At 47.2% G+C, this 18,729-nt stretch overlaps 1 protein-coding gene across 19 annotated transcripts in view; it reads right to left on the minus strand.

Annotated features, from left to right (window-relative positions):
- Positions 1 to 18,729, minus strand: part of NCOA1 (nuclear receptor coactivator 1) — a 359,657-nt gene that overhangs the window by 17,479 nt on the left and 323,449 nt on the right. For 16 of the 19 annotated variants that reach the window (XM_073335589.1, XM_073335594.1, XM_073335585.1 and 13 more), the window contains 6 exons: positions 17,708 to 17,834; positions 13,509 to 13,677; positions 9,443 to 9,754; positions 8,647 to 8,748; positions 5,396 to 5,795; positions 3,907 to 4,114 (listed from right to left, as the gene is read on the minus strand). In XM_073335589.1, the coding sequence (XP_073191690.1) occupies positions 3,907 to 4,114; positions 5,396 to 5,795; positions 8,647 to 8,748; positions 9,443 to 9,754; positions 13,509 to 13,677; positions 17,708 to 17,834 (1,318 nt within the window). The remainder of the gene's footprint in view (positions 1 to 3,906; positions 4,115 to 5,395; positions 5,796 to 8,646; positions 8,749 to 9,442; positions 9,755 to 13,508; positions 13,678 to 17,707; positions 17,835 to 18,729) is intronic. The other 3 variants (XM_073335593.1, XM_073335592.1, XM_073335597.1) reach the window with 1 other exon arrangement.

The raw sequence follows: 18,729 nt of genomic DNA on the forward strand, positions 1-18,729 counted from the left end.
TCCTTTTATTTAATAATGATTTCTTCAATTTAGCAGAGAAAGGTGTAACATAATCCAATGGCTGGAAGTTGAAGCTAGACAAATTCAGACGGCAAATAAGGCACAATTTTTTTAACAGTGAGTGTAATTAACCATTGGATCAATTTACCAAGAGTTGTAGTGACAATTTTTAAATCCAGATGGGATGTTTTTCTAAAAGCTCTGCACTTGGAATTATTGTGGGGAAGTTCTCTGTCCTGTGGGATAAAGTGGGTCAGACCAGATGATCACAATGATTCCGGCCTTGGAATCTATGAATCCATTAATTTATTTTTAGTTTCACCATTGAAACCCATTTAGTTTCAACATTGTAACCCATTAACCACAAAAGCTAGTGTCTGAGCCACAGCCAACATGAAACACAGCAGTTTAAAAAACCCGAAGGATGGTTCATTTGGATGCTGAAATCTACCTGCTGGAGGATCCTGCTAGCAACCAAAAACCTCAGAGCAGGTGAGAATCCAGTAGGACACATCCTCCTTTCCATCCGTGTGATGGGGAGGGCTACTCCCAGCACTACATTCAGGGTTGAGTCCTGCATGGCCTTCAAGGAACATATAGCAAGAACAAGACACGTGGAAAAAGCCCTACCTGGTCTCTGCTATCTCAGTTCATCAGCTCTGAGCGGTGAACATAAGAATGACCATACTGGGTCAGACCAAAAGTCCATCTAGCTCAGTATCCGGTCTTCTGACAGTGGCCAATGCCAGGTGCCCCAGAGGGAATGAATAGAACAGAGAATCATCAAGTGATCCATCTGTTGCCCATTCCCAGCTTCTGGCAAACACAGGCTAGGGACACCATCCCTGCTGATCCTGGCTAAGAGCCATGGATGGACCTATCCTCCATGAACTTATCTGGTTCTTTTTTTAACCCTGTTATAGCCTTGGCCTTCACAACATCCTCTGGCAAGAAGTTCCACAGGTTGACTGTGCATTGTGTGAAGAAATACTTCCTTTTGTTTGTTTTAAACCTGCTGCCTGTTAATTTCATGTGGTGACCCCGAGTTCTTGTGTAATGAGAAGTGTGAAGTGTCCAGTTTGTATGAGGTGCTGTCACTATCAAAGTCTTTGGTGGGGGAGGCAAGGTTGATGGGAGCCTGGGGCATTGTGTTTCCTGAAGGCAATGGAGGGAGATGGATGATACCTCCCCCCCCAGCAACACCCCCACCCCCCACCATGAGTACTTAAGCTCTTTTATGTAACACAGAGCATCATCGAGCTGCAGTACAGGCATTAGCCCTCCCTACTGCAGACTGTATGCAGGTCAGACCATACAAGACAGAGTTCCTGTTGGTCCTCGCAGGTTTTTATGTTGCCTTCTCAATCTGAGTTTGTGTTATTCTAGACTCAGAACCATGACCAGCCAAAACCAAAACAGGACATTTAGTAATTTACAGGCACTTCTAGGGGGCTTGCCACTGCAATATCTGAAGTGCATCAGGAAAATAGGACAGAGAAGGGAAAACCGCACATTTAAACACTGTAGTGAAACATGGTCATGTTCCCCATGTGTTTTATAGCATGACCTCCTTTTGCCTGTGTGATCAGAGATAAACTTGTTATAACCATCTTTTAGCCTGGTTATCCACCCATGTTTCATGGAGGAATTTCTGTCCACATGGGCCAGAACACCACAATGCAGATGGGCCACAACCACACTTCCAAACTGTGTTTAGAAATGGTTATTTCTGTAGTGTAGATGGGGGAAAGAAGCTATGAGAAATATACCCTACACCAGGCACAAATACACTGATTCACAGACTACGTCTACCTGGGGATTTGCACAGTTCAGCAACTGGTGGCCAGTAGTCAGTACAACTAAAGTGCAGGTGAGCAAGCTAAGCCACGATTGGAGTTTAACTCTGTTTCAAGCAGGGAGAAGCAGAACTGGTGTGTATCCTGGCTTTCCCTGTCTATACTTGGGGTTTGCACTGGCACAGCTATGTCAACTGCTCTACCAATGGCTGAATGGCTAGAAGAGAGACAGCCACAGAAAACAAATGTCCTGTTCAAACACCTGATTCTGTTACCCAGTGGCTGGCCACTTAGCCAGTCTAAAACATTCTGATCACATAAGGTGCCCAATGCCTTGCTAGCCAAGCATCATTAGTGCATAATGGCAAACCTCTACTGGATTAAAAAATGTCCAATTCCAAGATGTAATAAAAACCAGGGAATATAAAAAGCCATTCAATGAGGAACAGACCTTGCTTTCTTCCTCAGAACTTCTAGGAATCCTAAAATACAGTTTAGAAGCACAGGGACTCTAGAAATTAGAAACACAGCTGACAACAAAGGCACTGCAGAGAAACCTAGTGGGACAAAGTTCAAACAGCCTTGAAGACAAAAATGACTCCCACAGAAACATGGGCAACTGCTTTGCAGACTAGAGCTCCCTTCCACGGCATGCACGGTACTGTGGGAGTCTTGGAAATATTGCCCCAGTTTATACTGTACCAAGCGTTTATCCAGTCTGATAAGTCTGGCTGAGGATAGGGCATGAAAAACAATGGTGACAAGAAAGGACAGTATTAAAGAAGTCCTAGCTGGACTATGGTGTTGCTCAGAAATGAAGTAAAGGCCTAGTCTGTAGAGTGCGAGGCACAGTGCAGTACTTCACTCTAATTCCCCTCCTGACAGTCTGAGCCATCCCTTTTCCTGTTCTGGAGACTGACACAACTTTCCATCCAAGGGCAAGTCAGAACAATGCTGCACGGAACAAAGCAGCCCTTGCACCAGAATTAGCACAGCTACTGTATGCTGGAGCTGTTAGTCCAGTGAAAGGGCAGCCCCTTCCAAAGGGATGTGGCCAAGTTGCAAAGTCAGTGCATACGCTAGCAGCTTTTCACCGGGGGAGATCTGCGGCCAAAGCCTTGCTAAGACAATAGGAATAGGAGCTGATGCTTTCTTACACTAGTCAACTTTTGTCATGGATTGGCCAATCTCTGCTCAAAGATGCCCAGCACCAAAGTAGCGGGCAGGACTGAGGTGTATTTGGCAGAATTACTACTAGCACAGGTCCTTTGCTTTCATGAAGACTTAATTACATCATTTTTTAAATTAAAGCAAAAGAATTGCTCTGTGGGCTACTGGATGTGTGTGCTCATTTAGAAAACCAATTTGCTGTGGGCTTCTGGCAATCTGACGATCCAAGGGCAAAATACAAACAAAGGAGTCTAAGGAGAAGCTCATGGTGTGTAAATGCTGACTGAGATTAGCACTGGTCTCCATCTACTCTTGCAGGCCCCATCACTGTGGGAGGAGACAGCCTGTGTTAAGTATCTATAAAGCATCTATCACCATGGTGATACCACCATCATCTTGGTGGTATCTCCTCGACCTGTATCTCAGCACACCCAAGCACCAGCATGGATTACTCACTCAGAAACTGGAGAGAGCTCACTGCTTTTATAAGCAAGCCAATGATCTGTTTTTTTACAAGGTAATTATACAGTTAAAGTTCAGGGCTGGATGAATGTTCTACAGGGAACTCAACATGCTAACCCGCAGGGTGAGTGGTTAGGGGATGGGTTGGTGTATGACACTGGCTTAGTGCATGTGTGACCATGTCTCCCCCTAGTGTCTGGGCCCAGCGACCAGCGCAACCTACTACGAACTCACAGCTAAAGGAGCTCTGCTGTGGAAGAAGCCTGTGATTTTGGTGCTGAAGGTGCCAGGTTCGATCCCCTTGACGACTGTGATGTCAACATCCAGAGAGCCATGTTTTGTTACCCTTGGTCCCCTGCTTCCAGACCAGCTGGGGGCAGGAGCACAGACCTCAGCAGTTATTGCTCCTGGAGTAGGGAAGGCGGGATGATAGCCTACCATCTGCGTGTACATTACTCTGACCTTAGGTTAGACTTACTTATTATTCCCCATTGTTCCTTGCTGCCAAGTCTTCATGTCTGGGGACGGGTACCCAGGGGTCGATGGAGCTGGCTGGAGCATGGGGCTCTGCGAAGGAGGGATCTGCGGCGACACCAGAGGGCTGCTGGGGCTGAGCGATGGAGCGAATGCAGGCTCACTTTGCTGACCCATACCTGGGAACAACACACAGGCCGCTTCACTGCAAGCTGTGCAGACGACCACGCCATTACTTAATAAGCTTGTTCTTAATCCCTTGGGACCAGAGTCTGCCACCTTTGCTCACGCAGAGTATTACCTTACTCCTCCAGTGGTGTCTTGTGAGGATTTCCCCTCTTTTGCAGGTGCTGGAGTTAAATTTGAAGCTTCAGCCTGGACTTTTGATCTTAGGCCTCCCCCCTCCCCTTTCTTTTGGTTGCTATTTGTATTACCCGAATACAGCATTTTGTAGCCAAATGGTGGGGGGGAAACCCGGAAGTTGCTTGCTGTAAACAGAGGGTAGTATTCCAGAACACAACTGCCGGGAGAAGGAGCTGAAGTAACTGTACTGGAGAACAAGACAATGTGATTGTTGACTTGCAAGACTATTTTAGTTGGTTTCCAAAGCCGTGATAGCTGTGGGGTAATTGTCTCTCTTGATTAATTATAGAAACCAGATCTCCCTTGCCAGATTCAAACTGAATTCTTTTTACATTATGGAAAAGTGCTGCTTAAGTGTAAAACCATGTGGAGCAGGTGCAGTACGAAGATGTCCATCTGCAGCCAATTCTGGACAAACTCACTGATTTAATCTGAGCCACCCACATAATCTATACACAGGAAATAACCTCCATCTGCAGCTGATTTCCGATACCTCATCAGAGCATGCACAAGGGTTTGGCCTTTTTCAGACATTTAGCTTCTGAATGTAAATTTAAAGTAGTTTAATTAAAATGGCCACTCTGAATTTTTCTCTCTCTTTTTTAAAAGGGAAATACAATTATTTACCTAAATGGTGTCAACTTCTAGAGATCTCTACTTTGTCTGAGGGGTACATTTGGAACACGGAGCCAGAAGAATGGGGTACCTTCCCAGAACTTGCAATAAGCGCGCTGAGATCCTCAAGTGAATGGCACTAATGAAATGCAAAGGCAGCGCGGTCTAGTGGATGCAGAGCTGGACTGGCAGTCAGAAGAACTGGGCTGCAAACCCAGCTTCGCTCTGTGCCTCAGTTTCCCCATGTATAAATTGGGCATGATGATTCCTACCCACCTTTGTAAAGCTCTTGGAGATCAGCGAATGAAAAGCACTGTGTAATTCTGACCTGATCTGGATTTCCTCCACTTGGGGCTAAGGGGTACACATGGAAGTCATTTCGTTGGCCGTGCAGTATCTTTGTTTACTTGCATCGTTTGTTGCCCCCACTCATACCGCCACATACTTAAAGCATCACCTGATGAAGCAGACACTGAACGCAGACTCCACTTTAAGGGGCACAGCCGAAGACGTACCTGACCCAGAGTACTGGAAGATGTTCTGCTGCATGGGAGGGGTCATCCCGGCACCAAACTGCCCTCCAACGTTCCCCATCATCCCTCTGTTCACCAGGCTGTTGCGACTGGCCAGTGCTGCCTCAGGGTTCGATGCCAGCTGCGAAAAGGGGCTGGTGGAGGTGGGAGGGTTTCCTGGATTCGTACCGTAGTTGGGGGGATAGGGAAACTGCTGTGGGGGTGCCTGGGGGAGGCGAGCGGCCCCCATCTGCACTGGGAGTCCAGCTGAGGGAGGAAGGTTGTTCCCGAAGCTCTGCTGTCTCATCGATATGGCTCGCTGCTGCATTAGCTGCCTCTGCCGATGCTGCTGGCTGTACAGCTCTCGTTGGCGCTGGGCCAGCATCTGTGCATTCAGAGGTGGCTGCAGAGGAGGAGGTAGATGTGACCGTTATGATAACTCTGTCCCCTGTCAGGGTAATTGTACTGTACGGGGGATGGACAAATGACCTTTCTGGCTGCCTGTGGTGTCAATCATCATTTGCAAGGAAAGCTAAAAATCCCAAAGAGCAGTTGAGGAAGCTCTGTAAATCTGCCAGTTTGTGTAGATCAAAGGCAGAGCAGATTGGAAATATTAAAGAGCTGCCTCTGTACATGCTCATTCCTGTAACTGAATGGAAAGTCTCGTATGCTCACCTCATAAAAGCTTGAAAGACTCTGGAGAGTTGGGATTCGGAACACATGTTCTCAGCCTGGCTATGAACAGGAAGCCTTTGCAAGGGGCTCCCCATCTGTGGGGGCAGCTACTGGCAAAAATTTCAGCTTTGTGTCATTTCATGCAGCTGCTAACGAGAAAAACGCCTGTCCAAAAACCACCATTTGTTGCTTCAGATCCCGCCCTGCTACCACAACCTTGCCTTTAACAACAGTTGTTGCTGGACTCTCTCAGCACAATCACTCACTTCATACTGCTCCCTGCACACTGAGCAGTCTGCCTCTTCCCGCCATCTTGATCTCCCCTCCAGATTCCCTTTCCTTGTGCCTACCCGCCCCCTAGCCACCTGTCCCTGCTTAGTTGGCACCGTAATCCTGTCTTGCTCGTATCACTATATAATCGTTACAAATGACATTTTAAAAGCCCGTGGTACTCAGGGGTGAAACTGGGGGAAGAAAGGTGGTGGCTCTCTTCCAAGCTCTGCCCACAGGAGTCACCAGACTGGAGCACCCCTCACTGCAACGTCTGTCAGCACCTGCAGAACTAGAACCTGGGACTACGGAGATTCTGGGCTCCCAAAGCTTCATCACCACCAGGAGCTCAGGCCAGGTTTCTGTTGGGGGACCCTGTGAAGCTAGACTCTGCAGGAAGGAGCACTCAGCGGAGCCTGAGTGGGAGCCCTGCAGCTCACTGATTGGCGCACGCCAGTATATAAACCAGGAAGCCATTACAGGGGCTGGCTGAGCAAGGACACAAACTGCCTGCTTGCTTCTGCGCTAGACCTCGCCTTACTGTGAACCTTACACTCTAGTTCCTGTCCCCAGTTCCGTCCCCGCTCCGCTGCTTGGCTCTTTTCTGTAACCTGATGCCTGACCCAGCTCGACCCCAACGCCACTACACGTCTCCTGATGGCAACTCGATAACTAACCAGTGTCCCACCGGCCACACACGACCCAGCCCAGACGGAGTCTGCAGTTGTTCAGTATGATCGTGTTTGCTCTCTGGACTCTACCAGCTCAAAGGGCTCAGTCACTTGGGCTTTAATGTCAAGCTCTGTCCTCAACCTTTTTCTTTGAGTTTTCTCCGTTTAGGGTTTTTCAGCTCTCCTGGGCAGGAACCTATCTTCCTAGCAGCCTATGATGCGCCAGGTGCACACGTTATACGGATGTGCCGTACTAGACTGGCAGTGACCAAAGCAACTGTTGCCATAGACCATTTCCCTTAGCCTACTTTACAAAGTGCATGCTTAGTGAGCCAGGCAGTGTCGCCTAGTAGACAGAGCACTGGAAAAAAACAGGAGACTTGGGCTCTATTCCCAGCTCTGGCACTGACCTGCCCTATGACATTGGGCAAGTCCCCTCACCTTTCTGCCTCTCCGATTCCTACCCCCGCCCCCGTTGGTCTTGTCTATTTAGACTGTAAGCGCTCTAGAGCAGGGGCTGTGTGTTTCTCTGTGTGTGTACAGCTCCTGGCACAACATGGTTTCTTGCCACCACTATAATAATGATAGCAGTGAGAAATGTGACAACTCCTTTGCAGAGCATGCTATTTTCAAACTATTCATAACTTGTTCCAATCAAACCCCATTTTCACAGAGAGACTTGAAGGCGCTTCTTGTCAGTGAAGGCTAGTTCCATGCCATAGTTCAATTCTCTAACCCAGCTATTTTGACTGTAGGGCTGTTCAAAACCATCTCTTTTAAGAATTTTCTGTAAGTTATGGGTTTGTTTCCCAAATGGCTGAACTAGATTTGCTCAAAGTTAATAAAATATCACGGTGGAAAATTTCAGCCCAGAAGAGAAAGTCTGAGAAAGTTAGCAGCAGCTGAAAACAAAGCATTACAATGGAAACTATTACAAAACTATAGTTTTGTCTGCAGCTATAGTGCCTGAGAGAATATCAAAGATGTCCAAAACTCATCAAAACAGTTTGGAGTCAGTAATGGTTTGGGGGTGGCAAGATAGCACCAATAAAAACCCGCCATATGGAACAAAGTTACCAGAACATGGCTACACCTTCCACCTTCTTTTCCCCTTATACCGAGCAGATATTTGATCCCACTTTACTGAAAGTGGGATAGAACTCCTGGACCTGGGGCTTTGCAGGATCATTACAAAAGATTCACTAGAGATTCAACTGTACGTGAATGTCATCAGTTACGAAGGGACCCCTCTCAATTAAAGTCCAAGCCAGTACCACTCATGTCCAAGCAGCAATAGAGAATTTCCAGGTGGAAATGCTGTATGGAGGCTGAAGATAATATCCGCAATCAGCTACACAGAAAATTCATTTGGGGCCGAATTCTACTATTGAGTAGTACCTCACTCTGCAATTAGAATCATAGAATATCAGGGTTGGAAGGGACTCAGGAGGTCATCTAGTCCAAACCCCTGCTCAAAGCAGGACCAATTCCCAACTAAATCATCCCACCCCAAATTAGTCTCACTGTAATAGACTGAGTTTATTGCTGCTTACAAATCAATGGTGTAGGCCCTTAGTGATAAAGTACTAATTTCCGCTGGACTGATAAGGGTGTCAACATGTGGCTTCCTACCATTACCTGAGGCGTAATCTGTGGCTGCATGCCTGCCCTCATACTGATGCCGACCGGAGAATTTGCTGCAAACTGGTTCAGGATCGCCTGCCGATTTTGGTGTATCAGCTGGAGAGGAGGAAATCAGAAAGACCTTGCAGCTCTACACCAGTTTTGTCAGGTACAGAACATCTACAGACCCACCAACGGCAACTGGCTTCCAGCAGCATTTTTCCTCCCTACTGAGAAGCAGATAATTCATTTAAAGGGACTCTGACTAGTTTCCCCACAATTTCTTCTAACTGCACAATGGCAACAGAGCACTTTTCCATTAAGCTGGTTTCCTTTACGTCAGTGGTCCTCAACCTTTCTTGTGGAAATAGCGTATTGCTATTCCCAGAAGACTGTGGCGGGCGCCCGACACCCCGCTGCCGAAATGTGGCGGCAGGAAGAAGCGCTGCCGCCGAAATGCCACCGAGAAATGGTGACGCTTCTCAGCGGCATTTTGGTGGCAGGGTGTCCTGCGGGCGCACAAAATGCCCCGGTGGGCACCATGGTGCCCGTGGGCACCGCGTTGGGGACCTCTGCTTTACGTTATTCTTGGCGCACATCCTTCTGCTGCTCTATTACAGTGGGGCATCCTAATGACAGAGCTTGTGGGATGGGCTGGCCCCATATAAGGAGAAGTGCTGCGCAAAACCCAGCGTGTGGCAGTTTACAGACTTCTGTAAACCGCACAGCACATCTGGAGGGAAGAGGTTGAGTGCTGGGCAGCTCTAGCTGAGAGCTCTGGATTCCCCACAGAACCAAAGTGAATAGTCACCTGCTGCTGCCCTTGTAGCCGCTGCTGCAGCTGAAGTCTCAGCTGGTTGGGGGCTGTCGGTGGCCTGTTTAGAATCTGCCGTGGCTGCATTCCCATGTTGGTGGGGAAAGCCCCTCGGGGCGATGGTACCTGAACCGGCATGGGCCCGAAAGAAGGTTTCTGCCTGACCATGCCTTGGAAAGGGCTGGGGAGATTAGCAGTAGAAGCAGAAGAATAAGGCTGGGGGTACAGGCCAGGCTTCTGATCCATTAGAAGAGACGGTGTCGCTTGCTGTGGCTGGAATCTGTCAGTCAGCACTTCCAGGCTGCCTCCCTGTTTAAAAAGGGGGACAAAAGTGAGACCCCTTCTTAGCTGACAAAAATCCCAGCAGAGTTTCTAACACACAAAGCAACAGCCATGTGTTCCACATCTCACAGAAGGTAGCAAACCCCAACTCAAAGGGCCCTTCACTTTTCAGGCTCCTTGAGCACAGGCCAGAAGGGACTGCTCCTGGCCCTGGCATTCACTGCTCTGGTACAGCCGGCCACAGTGCAGCCCGCTTGAGTCTAGTCATTGGGAATGTTCCAAAAAGCAACTGCAGGGAGAACAATTAATACCTCACTCCTCAGGGCCAGAGGCCTTAAAAACCTTCACAAAGAAAAGGGTTTTTTGCGTGGCCATGAACAAAGGCCACAATTTTCAGAAGGGCTCAAAACACACAGTTGGCTCCAGATTTTCCAGGGCACTCAAGGGGAAGGGAGGAAGGGGCAAGAGATTCTTTGCTGTTCTCAGGAGTGGTGATGGGGAGATGACTCTCCATGGTTTGCAATAGGAGCTGAGCTGTTCGGAAAATCTAGCCATTTATTTAGGTGCCTAAAGGGGGGCACCCATCTTTGGCTGTGCTGTGACAGTGGAAGAATCAATTCAAGGCCAGGGGAACAGCATGGTATCTCCTACATTACCCTCCTATTGCAGTCTGTAAAGGGGAGGTGGCCAGGGGAAATAGGTTGCAGCTGGGGCTTCCCTGTGCCCCAGCAATCCCCGGCCATCATGATAGCCCTAGAAACCTTTGACAGCTGGAGTAATAGCCTTCAAGCTGCTTTCAGTTACACAGGGTGACCAGAGCAATGCACAGTCAGATCTGGATCACAGGAGCATGCCGTCCTGAGCTGTACCGTGGGCTCCTCAGCTCCAGTCCGGGATTGGGGTCAGTATTTGCAAGTAAGCTGAATCAGACCACTCTGAGGAAGCTTACACAGGGGAAATAGGAGACACACTGTTCTGCGTTAGCTTTACTCCAGGTAGAGCAAAATAATATGAACCTAGCAGAGAGTAAACTTACTAAGCTTGTGGCATTGAGTTCCACAAGTTAACTATGTGCTATGTAAAAAAACCATCTTTCACTCAATGGGAGAGGTAAATTCCACAGTGGAGAACAGCTCACTGAAAATATCCTGATTTCAGCCCCTCCTCATTAAACTGGGGGGTAGGTTAACTCGAGCACTTCACCTGACCACAAATCCCTGTCTGATGCTGCAGCAGAAAGGTGGTCTTGGACATAATCAGTTACCAGATTAGGAGCCCTATCCCATCAAGTGCTTGAAATCAATCAGCAACCTTCAGCATCAGGTCTGAGTCAGGGGAAATGAACTCAGAGGTTTTGCTACTCTCTAGAGGTATGTCTTCCCTGCAGAGTTAACTCAGGTGATCGGTGCCTGGGTGTGAACAGCCACTGCGTGTGCAATATCATGCCTGAATTAGTGCACCCTGGCCGCTGCGGCATGTACCTGCGTGTGTCACTAGGAGATCTGGGAGGAATCTCATGGCTCCTTGTGCTGCAGTAAGCTGAGCCACTCCATGATTCTTTCCTAGTGAATTGTGGAAGACCTTGTCTGTCATTCTAGAGCAGGAATTATGGGAAGGCGCAGCAGGACTGTACCCTCCCTGCAAAGTAGGTAGGTGACCAGCCTGAGAGAAAGCGGCACTGAGGCTCCAGACCCCGCCGTGCCAGCTAGCTCAGGCTGAAAGCACCACTAAACTCAGCTGAGAAGGTTTTGTTGGTGGAGAGGAGGTGGACTAAGGTAACTCTACAGTGAAGACATACCTTAAGGCTTAAGACATACCTTTGAGTTGGTTCCAGGTGGGTCTGAAATACTTGGGCCTAATTATAAACAACTTGAAAGTAAGAGTAAGGGTAGTCTGTACAACATATCCAAGGAAATACAAACTGGTTTAGGAGGATGGGATACATTTCAATTATGTATCCGAGGGGGAAACTATCAAAATGAACTTCTTCCCAAAGGTGCCTGAATTCTGAATGCTGTCCCCATAAATATTTATGTCCAGTACATATTTTATAGCATTACATAAGTTATTACAAAGATTCATCTGGAGCCATGGAAAAAACCCAAGATTAATATTCAAGAAACGATCCTTGGATGGGAGTAAAGTTGGATTTCAATTCCAAACATGAGACGATGCTCCGAGCCATAGACTATTAGACAGGGAATTTGCTGGCTCAAGAGGGAAGATGATTGGCATTCTCACACAACTCTGGGCCCCAGGCTCAGTGTTCCAAGGCATCTTACTTCAGTATTTGAGAGAGAAAGTCAAATGCCTAGTACCCTCCCTAAGAACAACACTGAAAGTTGGCTGGTGTGGTTATGGCTGTTAGGTGGCTTGTATGAAATGAGTTTGGTAGATCGTGATCTGGGTCCTGGTGGATAGGAGACCATGGCACAAAAACCACCCTGCCACAACTGGCATCTTTACCGGCAGCCTCAGCAGAGGAATCAGCGACTGAATGAGCCAGGGAGACTGAACTCCCCCTCTCAGACCTACATTTTTAAAAGTGGCTAGTGACTTTGATGCCCAAGTTGATTTTTGATGCCTTAAAAGGGGCCTGCTATTGAGAGGGCAGATACTTGGCATTTTCTGAAAAACAACTCTACTACAAGGTGTCTCAGATTAGTCACCTAAGAACATCTAGACTTGTCTCTAGATTAAAGCTGCAGCATAGCAATGGGACGATATAAAGAAGTTGCAGTGCTATTCTGTAGTTATTCTAGAGGGGGCTCAACAGAAGAAGCCCCCTTCAGTTCAGTGATAAAGAAGCAGGCCTTGGAAGAGGAGAGGAATTCACTCTCCAGGGCTCCCTTTCTAGGTCCATTCCAAGAGCACTAAAATTAATGACAGATTTTTGGTTCTAATAATTTTTTTGGAAACAAACACGTACGAGTGTAAGTATTGTCTGAACTGGAAAAATAAATTATAAAAATAGTTGCAAACTATTTCATTACTTGCATGTCTCTGTTCTTTATATCTTTCCTATGATCAGGATTTCTTCAAGCAGTGCTGTTCTTCATTATTTATGAAAACCCAGCATATTCTTAGAGGCCCAGACCCTGCCATTGGGTCTGCGTGCACCCAGGCTGAACCCCATTGGGGTTTACGGGATTAAGTTCTGTTTGCGCAGCTCCGAGGCAGGATCTGGGCCACATAAGGCCAATGTTTGGTGGGGGTGGGTGGTGGGTGGGGACAAACTCATCAGCTTGCGGTTAAATTGGAGACAGGGGTTGCTGCAATGAAAGCCAGGCTTGGTGGTAAAGGCTGTGCATTTTTGTACCAGCAAGGCCATTAAGCATATATTATGCAGCATAATTAAGGCTCAGGAATCTCTACTTGTGAGATTCCAGCTGGAGTTCTCTTCTGCACTCTAACCCCAAAGTAAGATGGTGAGGCAGAAAAGTCTGCCAACTCTCCCCACTTCCCACTGCATGAGCCATTCAAGGATAAATACATTCAGCCGCCTCTGAGAGGCTGACGTTTCCCACGTTTTAAAGGCAGGGGGGCACAATATTGTATTTCATGGGGATATTTTCCAACTTTTTGGTAGAGCGCACTGGAAAATGCCATGGTATTAAGTATCCTCTTTGAACCTAATGTACTTTTTTGTTCCCATCCACATCTGGCAAGCAAGCACCAGATGTTGGAAGCCCTCCTTTGCACCCATTATCAGGCCTAAGCATTTGGCAACATACACAGTCCTCTATCAGCCCCAGCACCCCCCAAGTACATCGCTTGCTACCTGGACCAATTTGTCAATCCCAAGAGCTCGGTCCAATTCCGCCAACTCCGTTTCATCTTTGCCACTCAGGAAGGACACAAGCTGCTCGAGCAGGGCTTTCTCATCATTCCGGCCCTCCGGCGTGGTGGGAGGGCATAGGAGTTCGTCCAGCTGGGAAGTGATGCACTGGCTGTACGGACGACAAAGTTAACAGACATTAAGTGCAGAAAACAGCTCTGCATTTCAGCTGTAAGGACCCCAAGTGGAAGAACTGCTTCTGTGGGGTTCCTCCCACTGACATGCTCACTTGCCTAACTGGTTCTGAGTCCATGCAACAACTCACTCTGATCTAGCAAGCAAACCCAAAGTGATGTCTGGAATGCACCGAGGGTGAACTTCACCCCTGCACAAGGTTTAGGCACCACTTCAGACTATTGCTGGACCTGTGTGCAGGGTTGAGTTTCAGAGCCTCGACAAGATTCTTATCAAACCTTCCTGATTTTTCCAGGTTTTGTGCCTGCAAATATCCCACTAGCTGGGAAAGACAGCGGGTTTTCAGTACAGAGAATCTTTTGAAAACACCAAGCCAGAGAGGTTTGGGAAAAGTTAGAACAGCTGACACTAAAGCCCCTGAAGGCAAAGGGAACCATTTAGGCACAAAAATAAGAAGCCTGAAGAACTCTCCCCCTTGATATTCTTGGGGACAAGGTTAATATGTAATGAGAGATGTTCCAATGACGTGACTGATTGGCGTCGATGGGATTTGCTGGGCCTGACACAATGAAGGGAGCTATGGCACATCACACTGCTAGAAAAGCACAAAGGAGAGAACTTAAACATGTCAGTGGTTTCCAAGGAGCAGACCTGTTTATCCTCTTAGCTCCAGATGAGGACCAGATGTACAGTAAGTAACTGAAACTAATCTGATCAGGAACACTGCAGCCAATACACATAGTTTAATCCTGGAAAAGAAATATAAGGCACTGGAATTTCTTAGACTGCAGTACAGGAGCAGAGGAAGAAGGGGAGGGAGAGGTGAAGAACGGGGCTTGCTTCAGTTTACAACAAAGATTCCTGCTGCTTGTAGCTTCATATCAAACCAAATTTGTGTGTGTTAAAGCTGCAGCTACACATCTAGCTGTACTGGCTCCTGTACACACACACACACACACCATCGGTCCATAGGAGGGGCATCAAATTCAGAGGAAAGGGATGGATTCCAGGTTAAATTGTGGGCTGGAGGTTAGCAGAGCGCCCTTGATCCACATCAGAGACCCCAATGATATCAGTGGAAGGTTCACTCAGACATCCAGCAAACAACGCGGCCGTTACTAGTAACAAGCCTGTGATTTATTCCTGTATTTCTTTCTCTGTGGCAACTCCCAATTGGCACCTATCGAGAGTTTCACTCCCATCCCGACCCCATTCTACACACTAGAACGGTCAGTAAATGTTGAGGTTGCAGTGACGTCATTGGTCTCAGTGCTGATGCTCCAACCGGATTAGCACGAGAAGGGAGTTCACCCCTCTAACTCACTGTTGCTCCATGCAGACATCATGATGTCTCTTACGCGTGGTTCATGTTTGGAAAGTTCCCTCTTCCGCCAGGAGGACTAGAAACTTCTTTTTTTTTTTTTAAATTGAAGCTTAGATTCTGCCCAATTGGCGTATGCCATGTGGGTCACACAAATACATCATGTAGGCCAGATCCGCCCTGCAGGCGGTATGTCTGACACCGCTGCACTATGGCTTATATGCAATACAGTAGTGCTCCAAGGCCCCTACTGACCTCAGGGCTCCCTTGGGCTAGGACTGCACAAACGCAGAGAGAGAGAGAGGGGCAGTCCCTGCCCTGAAGAGCTTACAGCCTAAAGAGACAAAGAAAGGGAGGAGTAGTATCCCCATCTCAGACGGGACAGAGACAGAAATAATAAGAGACTCACTCAAGGTCACTCAGGGAGTCTGGGAACTGAATCTGGAACTCCAAACTCCCAGCCTGGTGCCTTAACTACAGCACCAGTGTTCTTCTTTACACAGCCTGCTCGTTATGCCCCTGGGTTGATATGCTATTTTACTTCTTGCAGGTCATCTCTTAAAGGGATTTCTGTGTGTGGCAACACAAACGCAAAGCCCTATGCTAACGGGACTATTATTCCTCAGAAAAATCACAGGTCCCAGACACATTTCTAACAAGCTGCTGATATGTTCCAGCAAAATGGTTCACGGGAAACAATCCAGCCAGGAACAGAACCCCCTTAGCCTCCCTATGTCTTCCTCGTGTGTACAGAAGAGCACAGAAAGAAACCCCAAGTCTTCTAAAGACATGCAGCTCAGAGTGACCACAAATTGCTACACATCTATCCAGAGACCCACCAGCTTTGTAATGTGAACAGAGCAACTCTGTCACACTCTAGTTAACATGTATCTTGCAGCAGAGCAAGGCTTACATCCCTCGCGGGAACGCTCTGTTCATAACAAACATAACCATATACGCTTTACATATGAAGTTCAATTTGAGTTTTAATATGGCCTGTCAAATTGAAAACTGGAGCATGCGGCCAGTAACCTGTAATCAGATTCTGTCACACACAGCTCCAGCAGTTTAAGAGCCTCTACACAGACATTTGATTTTATTTAAAGCTCTGCTGAGGGCTGGAGTGAGACCTTTGGGGTTTTTTGGTCCAGAAAAGCCCTCTGGACTAGGCGAAAGGCTCACCACTTTGCCTCTGGTGGCCATTGTTTACAATTATTGGGATCTTCTTCCCAATCAATGTCACGGCTATCTTATTAGCAATGGCAAAATTCCCACCCTTGTCACCTCAATGGCTTAAACACAAGACCGCAGTTTGCCTACTCTCCACGATTCCCGGTGCTGCTGCTTTCACATACAAAGAGGCAGTGTCACATTTACTCCTAACGTTGCTGGAAGCCATTTCACCTCCGCTTCCTTCCCCCTGTAAGGCACCCATCCCCTTGGTATTTGGGCATCAGATGTAGCATGCGTGACAGACAGGCTCTCTCTAGTCCCCTGGTTAGCTTTGTGAGTTTACATATAATGAAATTTTTAATAAGTACTTTTATTTTATTTATGGCCATTGCTCCTGGGGAAAGGCCTCATTGAAACTATTTTGTTCTGTCCTAATTCTATTCCAACAGCTCCACCTTATTGCTTAATGTTCTGTTCTCCTTCAGGAGCACAGCTGGTCATTTAGCAGACTGTTTACCTCCCCATCACAAGCCTTGCTGTAGTCACCGCTGAGGAAGCCCAACTGCAGCTATTTTAATAGCTAAATGGAAAACCCTATTCAGAGGTTTTTCCTCAAGCAGAATTGTACAGTACCTTCCTTCTGCCTCAATTCAGGTCAAAGAAAAGTTTCTGCCTGCAGAGTTTTTGCAACCTTATAACTATACCACTAGGTGGCAGTAGCTTAAATTAATGGACTATGGACTATCCTTCATTATTTGGAAAAAATCTTTGTCCCTCACACTGTCTTAATAATGATTTCAGCGTATCTGGTCTGTGAGACACCTTTCATCATTGACAGTGCACTAATATTATTCGTACTGACACAGGGTGAAGTTCACCCTTGTGAAAAGGGCCAGCACAAAGCCTGTGCCTCAGAGATGTTCTGACTGTGCTGGCTGGCCCTTCCATACAGGTGTGAATTTCACCGTTGTGCTGTTGTATCTCCTCCAGTCTTAACTAGCTATGGTGAAAACATTCCTCTCCCTCGACTCTCAGCCAAGTGCATCAGACTAGAGAATATCAGGACATCTTATTATGGCCAACATTTGAGTTGTCTGATCACTTAACAAACCTCATGTAAGTTTAACTTCAATGGGTATGCCTTTCACAGCCAGTGAAAGCAAGTCTCGGAGCCTAGTTTGACAGACGGGCTCATGCTACGGCATTAAAATTAGCTGAAGCCTAAGGAGGTGGGTGGGCGGGCTTCATAGCCCAACCTTCAGCCTGAGCCCAAACCTCTACATTGCTATTTTTAGTGCAAATCTCAGACTGTCTACCTGGGCTTTGACACTCATGGCCATGGGTTGACACTCGCTGTGTGGATGTGCCCATAGGGACCTTTACTCAAGGGTGGGCACAGCAATCTCTATCCACAGATCTACAACAAACGGTAAGCCTACTAAAAATATACCATAAGAGGCTAGAGGAGGGTGGGGTAGTGGGAAGGCAGATTATCCAAACCCATGGTACTTACTCGTCTGGTTTATTCAAAGATACTCGATTCATGGAGGCCATGGTGTTATCTGCCCATGGAATCTGGTCACCCATTCCTGGCTGTCCAAACTGTTGATCAGAGACTCCCAACTCCAGTTCAGACAATCCTGATTGGGAAAAGCCAGGGTGGGGGAGAGTAAGTGTTACAGAGCAAAAGAGGTGTCATAAACCACTATACAAAGGGAGTTACAAGTCTTTCCCCATTCATCATCCCATTCGCTTATGTGTAAAATATCTTCAGTGTTTAAGTGAAAGAAGAGTGTGGAAAACGCAGAGGAAGCTAACAGTTCAGACAAATGGTAATGTCTGCTTAGACTTGAAATCCTTCTGGAGTCAGCTGCGAGAATCCCTGGTTCACAGAGGTACAGAGGCAGTACCTCACCCAAATCCAAAAGCATTCTGACATGAGCTGATTTTGCGGACAAGTACTACCACTGCTAAAGGATTAAGGAACGGGGCTACTTAGCTCTGACATACATGATGCTCAGACACCATGATGATGGCACAGAATACATGCCAAAAACAGAGTGATTAAACGGAAACATGAAATCTCTCATCAGACTCCCTTTACCACCACCTCAGATCAGGAATCCAGAGGGGCAACCAGCTGAAGCAGGGTCAAGGACTTGCTCCACACTGATGTCCTATATCTCTGTGAGCAAAGCTCTAATCAGGCTGAGTACGTCAAATCTTACCAAAGCAATGGGAATTCACACAGCTGACTCCCTTCACTTGCAACACACAGCACACTGTCACCCACAACCGAGGCAGCCATACTTAACAACTGCAGCTCAACGACACTAATTCTAATAGACTGTAGCAGGTCAGCGACTGCGTCATGGCTCTAACGCTTTGCGAGTGCAGGATAAGCAATAAGGAAAGGGATAAGAGAACACTAAGATTTCAAAATAAATGACATGAGTTTTCAGAAAACAGAGACACTCCAGCTCAGAGAGTTTGTCACATAAACACCAAGACCCAGAGAGCTTTGTTCCTAATGGC

The sequence above is a fragment of the Lepidochelys kempii genome, chromosome 3 (assembly GCF_965140265.1).
Source record: "Lepidochelys kempii isolate rLepKem1 chromosome 3, rLepKem1.hap2, whole genome shotgun sequence".
In the NCBI taxonomy this organism is placed as follows: Eukaryota; Metazoa; Chordata; order Testudines; family Cheloniidae; genus Lepidochelys; species Lepidochelys kempii.